At 66.5% G+C, this 6,000-nt stretch overlaps 1 protein-coding gene across 5 annotated transcripts; it reads left to right on the top strand.

The window, feature by feature from the left end:
• Window positions 1-1,070: 1,070 nt before the first annotated feature.
• ANKRD9 (ankyrin repeat domain 9) lies at window positions 1,071-4,185 on the top strand. Of its 5 annotated transcripts, XM_005222221.4 has the most exons (4): window positions 1,071-1,270; window positions 2,278-2,352; window positions 3,083-3,113; window positions 3,250-4,185. In XM_005222221.4, exon 4 carries the CDS (start codon window positions 3,289-3,291, stop codon window positions 4,087-4,089), a length of 801 nt encoding a protein of 266 aa, XP_005222278.2. In that variant the 5' UTR covers window positions 1,071-1,270; window positions 2,278-2,352; window positions 3,083-3,113; window positions 3,250-3,288; the 3' UTR covers window positions 4,090-4,185.
• Window positions 4,186-6,000: the final 1,815 nt, after the last annotated feature.

The following is a 6,000-nucleotide window of genomic DNA, read 5'->3' as shown; positions in this document are numbered from 1 at the left end:
TCTGAAGAAAAGAAACACAAGTGTCCAGCTTCCCTTTTGTGTGTTCCTCACTTGAAGGACCGATGCTGAAGCTGAAGCTCCAATACTTTGGCCACCTGATGAGAAGAGCTGACTCATTAGAAAAGACCCTGACGCTGGGAAAGATTGAAGGCAGGAGAAGGGGACAACAGAGGATGAGATGGTTGGATGGCATCACCGACTTGATGGACTTGAGTTTGAACAAGTTCCGGGAGAAGGTGAAGGACAGGGAAGCCCAGAGTGTGGCAGTCCACAGGGTCACAAAGAGTCGGACAAGACTGAGCGACTGGACAACAACAATGTATGAAGGTCATCTCCCTGTGAGACCCGATTTCATGGTTGGTGAATCAGGGGTCATAATTCCCACCGCCACTGGCTGTGGAAATGAAATCAAGTGTGTTTAGCACAGAGATTGGTGCAACTAGGCACAGGTAAGTGATTGTCTGCATCCGGTTCACCATCTATTCCCTGGGAAAGTCAGCCTGGAGCAGGGGCTCCAGATGCCCGGACCTTCTTGGGCAGAACGCGGCCGGGGGCTCTTAAGAGGTCACAACCCCGTCCCCCTGCCCCCTCCACGTGCGGTCCCGGGGGTCATCCCCAAGGTCACAGAGGGTCAGTGCAAAGGGGACGTGGAAGACGTCTCTTGGGGTGCCGAGGACAGTCACTCTCGGCGGAGCCCGGGCTCCTGAGTGTGAGCGCAGACTCGTTGAGCGGAGGCACCGCAGGCCGAGGGGCCCTCCCGGGGCTGGTGGCCCGCCGCCCGGAGCCCGGAGCTCTTCTCCGCCGGCTACTCCGGTTTCCGGGAGCCCCGCCCCGCTCGCTCCCATCGCGGCCCCGCCCCCCGTGCGCCCGCAAGTTTCTCCCAACTTTTCCGCGGGTCCCCCCGGGCGCCCCGCCCGCCGGCCGGTGACGTAACAATGGTGCAGCGCGGTGGCCAATAGGCGGCGGCGGAGGCCGGCGGCGCGGACCAATGGCGGCGGCGGGCGGCCCAGCGGTCCTGCCCGGCCGGGGCCGCACTGCGCCGCCCGCCGCCCGCCCGCCCGCCCGCCGCCGGCGCCGGCACCGCCGCCCAGCGATTCGGCAGCGGCGGCTCAGAGCGCGGCTGAGGCGGGCGCGGGCGGCGGCGGCAGCCTCTCGTCCGTCAGTCCGTCCTGGGAGCTTCGCCTGCGCACCGACCCGCGGGGAGACAGCGCGCGCTCCCGCCCGCAGCGGCGGCGGGGACGTCAGGCTCGCGGCCCCTCCAGCCCCCAAGGTGAGTCCCCCTTCCTCGGCCCGCTCGGCGTGCGGCTCCCGTCCCGGGCGCGACCCCCTGGCCGTCGCCCCCCCCATCCTCCCTGGACACACGCGCACGCAGGTGCAGCCCTCGCTGCGGCGGCCACCGGCCCGCAGATACTCTGGCCTCGCCCCCCCGCGACCCGGGGTCCCGCCGTGCGGCCGGTGGGGGCCGGGGCGGAGCTGGCGGGCGGCCCTGGGCGCGCGGCCTTGCCCTCGGTGGCCCAGCCCCCACCCCCCATTCACTGAGCCGCGACCGTGACTCGCTGCCCAGTGACGTGAGGCCGGCCCAACTTTACGTAACCCGCCCGGCGCCCAGTGTCCACACAGGGTACACCCGGGGCGCGGAGGCCCCGGCGTGGGGCGCCGCGTTTCAGTCACGGTGCCCCCTTAAAGGGCTCTGTGGCTCCAGCTCCCCCCCCCCGCCCCCTGCCCCGTGCCCGTGTCTGTAACTTAGTTACCCGGTGTGTGTGGACTCAGCCTACCCGCTGACCCAGGGCCCTTGTGACCCAAGGGCTTACCCTTGACAAAATGCGGTGGAGAGCTGGGGCCAGGGGCTGGAAGTCAGGGCTCAGGTTGGTGCAGGGGGCTCTGGGGATAAGGTTAGGGCTCAAGCTGGGTTCCCGGTGGGTTGGCGGGTCCCCCCACTTCTGGAATGAGCCCGAAGTACGAGGTAGGAGATCTTGGGTCCAGGCCTGGCTCTGCCGTGACTTGCCGGCTGACCTTGGACAAGTTTGTCCCTTGCTGGAAAGTGGGATGGCAAGCCGTGCTTTGTCCAGCCTCCGGGAAGACCAAGGGAGCCAGCAGACCTGGGGCGGGGTCTGCAGGCCCTAAAGAGTGTACACACGGGTCTCTGGGTTGATTTCATCCCCCTGCCTCCTCGCGGGAGCTGGGGGCGGGGACAGCGCGGAAACACCGTGTTTGGGTGGAAGGCTGGAGGCCCGCTCCCTGCTGTGGCTCCCAGCCTGCCTTCCCTCTTTCTTACAGATGAGGAAACTGAGGCTCAGAGGACAGTGATATACCCACCTGCACGGAACTTGGTCATTGCGGTGCACTAACCAGGTAGGTTAGTTAGAACTCCGGGAGTTGGTGATGGACAGGGAGGCCTGGCGTGCTGTGATTCATGGGGTCGCAAAGAGTCGGACACGACTGAGCGACTGAACTGAACTGAACCAGGTAGGTCTGAGTCTGGAGCTCTGCCCCTGGGCAGGGTCTCCTAGCTGCAGGCAGGGGTCAGATGACAGGGTCAAGGTTAGATGGAGCTGGGGAGAGGGAGTTTGGACTATAGAAAGGGTTTGGTTCAGCTTGAAATGTGAAATGCAGCTCTTCGGCCCCCCACCACGGCCTGGCTTTTTCCTTGATTGGGGTTGGATGCAGCTGCCGCAGGTGGGAGCAGGAACTCTTCCGGCGGGTCCCTGGCCTGGAGGGGGTGTGAGGTTTCAGTGTGGTCTTGGCGACGGTAGGTGGCGGGTTATGAGGGCAGAGAGAGGGGAAGGGGGTCCTTGGCCGAGGTACCAGAGAAGGAGACGAATCTCAGGGCGGGCCACCGGCTGCCGCTAGATCTGGGATGTGGGAAGCGGTTCAGGGCCTGGAAGAGAAGCGAGCTGTTGAGGAGTGACTGGGACAGCCCGTCGGAGTCTGGGGGTGGGGGTCGGGGTGGCGGTGGGGGTGGGGGTGGGGGGGCAGGTACGAGACAGGCCCAGCCAGGTGGGGCGGCGTGGGGGGCTTCGACGGGAGACCCCCGTCTCCCGCCTGGATCCTCGACCCTCACTGGACTCTCCTCTGCTTGCAGGTGGTCGGCCCCCGAGGGCCCATGCCGTGAGGTGAGGACACCCAGCCAGCATGCCGTGGGACGCGCGACTGCCGGGGGGCGGCGCGGAAGGTGGGCCCGAGGGCACAGGGGCGGCGCGCTCTAGGGCACAGAAGCAGTGCCGCAAGTCGTCGTTCGCCTTCTACCAGGCCGTGCGCGACCTGCTGCCTGTCTGGCTGCTGGAGGACATGCGCGCCAGCGAGGCCTTCCACTGGGACGAGCGCGGCCGCGCCGCCGCCTACTCGCCGTCCGAGGCGCTGCTCTACGCGCTGGTGCACGACCACCAGGGGTACGCGCACTACCTGCTGGCCACCTTCCCGCGGCGCGCCCTTGCGCCTCCCAGCGCTGGCTTCCGCTGCTGCGCGGCGCCGGGGCCGCACGTGGCGCTGGCCGTGCGCTACAACCGCGTGGGCATCTTGCGCCGCATCCTGCGCACCGTGCGCGACTTCCCAGCCGAGGAGCGCGCGCGCCTGCTCGACCGGCGCGGCTGCAGCCGCGTGGAGGGTGGAGGCACGGCGCTGCACGTGGCCTGCGAGCTGGTGCGCCCCGAGTGCCTCTTCCTGCTGCTTGGCCACGGCGCCTCGCCAGGCTTGCGCGACGGCGGCGGCCTAACGCCGCTCGAGCTGCTGCTGCGCCAGCTGGGCCGTGACGCCGGGGCCGCCGCCCCTGCGGCCTCCGGGGCGCCTGCGCCGCTGCCTGGGGAACCGCGCCAGCGCCGCCTGCTGCTGCTCGACCTGCTGGCGCTGTACACACCCGCGGATGCCGCCGGCCCGGCCCGCCGTGAGCTGCTGGGTGACCGGCCGCGCTGGCGGCGGCTGCTGGGCGAGGAGAAGTTCCAGTGGCTGGCGGGCCTCGCGCCGCCCTCGCTCTTCGCGCGCGCCATGCAGGTGCTGGTCACCGCCATCTCGCCTGGCCGCTTCCCCGAGGCCCTGGACGAGCTGCCGCTGCCGCCCTTCCTGCAGCCACTGGACCTCACGGGCAAGGGCTAGACCGCGGGGGCGCTCCGGGCCCTGGACTTCTGGAGCATACAATTTTTAAGAGCGTTGTACCTGGCACTTTACATATATTGTTTCTGGACGGCAGAACCTCTGTTTTCGTCTGTCGGTGTGCTTCGGGGGGCCAGGCCAGGATGGGCAGGCGAGCCATGAGCTGCGGGGCTTCCAGATGGGGTCGGGCTCAGCTTCCCACCTCCCTGCGTGCGTGGAGCGGGGCTGCGAGGTCAGGCGACTCCCAAGAGCTGGGCCCTGTCCTCAGCTACTTGCTCAGACTCGAGGACCGGAGCCCTGCCTTGATTTAGAGCCTCCAGGAAGGTGTCCCAGAGGGAGAGACAGCTGAGCGGAGGAGGAGCTGGGCAGGTGCTGGGGGCCGAGGGAACCGCTGTGTGGTCACTGGCTGGAGGGCCTCTATCCCGTCAGCAAGAGAGGCCTTGCCAGCTGTCTTGTGGGCTTGGGCTGGGGCTCGGGTCTTGAGAGCTGAGGACGGAGGAGGGCCCGCACGCCGGGTGTTGGGGGCAGGACCCAGGCTGCGCCTCCTGTTTCTCCCCAGCCTGCCCTGGCCACTGCCCCTCCTTGGGTATCGTGGAGCTCTTCCCACCCACACAGGCTGAGGCCTGGACTCGTCCTCTTGTCTGCTTTTTTCTCCTCTGGCAGTTGGTGTCGGGGCCTGCTTCTCACCTCTCTTTTCATGGATGCAGCTGCCTCGGGCCCCCAGCTTCAGCCTCCCTTCACCTGGTGTTAGATGTGCCTTCCTGCAGGCCTGCCTGCTCACCCTGGGCATGGGCTCCCAAGACCCAGGCCCCGGTGTTCGATGGCACCTGTGGGTGCTGGCAACACCCTGTGGGCAAGCTCTCCTGCCTCAGCCGGTAGAGCTGGTTTCTGCAGGAAGGGTTTGAAGATGGAGGCTTGTTGACAGATGTTACAATAACCCTTAAGGACCAAGGGAAAGCGGCATCCACGCCCGGAGGAATGTTGGGATCAGGGATGATGGCCAGGTTGTTGTGCCTGGGAGTTCTGCAGGGCGGTGAAATTCAACCCGTGCCGGCTGGGCTGGAGAGCCACGGCGTGCTGCCAGGAGTTGAGGGCTCAGGAGCTGCCCGATGAACCCTGACTGCTTGGCCAGGGGCGCCCACTGCCCTCCTTGCCCCTGGCGTCCCTGAGGGGAGTCTGGCTGGGGGTGGAAGAGGCTTGGGAGGTGGTGGCAGTGCCAGGGTGATGGCTGTGAGAGGGGAGGGGTGGGAGCGCCCTGGTTCTGGTCTGTATCTGCCATATCTTCTCAGGGTGACTTTGGGCACATCCCTGCCTTGGGCCTCAGTGTCCCCAACTGCCCTCAGAGGGGTTTTGGAGCATTTCCAAGCTCCCTACCTAAAAGGATGTTCCTGGGAAGTGTAGGGTGGGCAGGAGCACAGCCCTGTGGGGTAGGGGACAGTGGGGGTCAGTTCTGCCCAGTGCTGACCCTAGATTCTTGGTGGGGGTGAGGGTGCCTCCTGTGTCCTGGCCCAGTTAAACAGACTTTCTGAACCTTGACACTTGGCGGGCAGTGGATACTAACAGCTCTTCTACCTTAAAATGTGGGGCATCAGGAGCCCTGGGGTATGAAGACCGGGAATGTGTTGCTGGGGAGGCACGCTCCTTGGAGGAGATGGCGAATGCAGACCACGTGCCGTGGCTCCTGGGGGCTGGGCTCGGGAGGTTCTGGGGACTCGGGGCGCACTTGTGCCCTGGAGCTTCCGCCTGGAGAGAGCCCGGGCACCTGCAGGGCGTGCAGACTTCCCCTCGCGTCTCCCTGCTCCCAGCTCTGGCCACTCTGGGCTGAGCCCTCCTGGCCCGAGGCCCAGGGCTAGGCCCTCACTCGCTTCCCTGCTAAACCTACAGCTGACCCGTTGGTGACAAACTCCTTTGAGC

Source organism: Bos taurus, chromosome 21 (genome assembly GCF_002263795.3).
Source record: "Bos taurus isolate L1 Dominette 01449 registration number 42190680 breed Hereford chromosome 21, ARS-UCD2.0, whole genome shotgun sequence".
NCBI lineage: Eukaryota > Metazoa > Chordata > Mammalia > Artiodactyla > Bovidae > Bos > Bos taurus.
The sequence above is the reverse complement of the archived record's forward strand: the minus strand, read 5'-3'. Positions and strand labels throughout refer to the sequence as shown.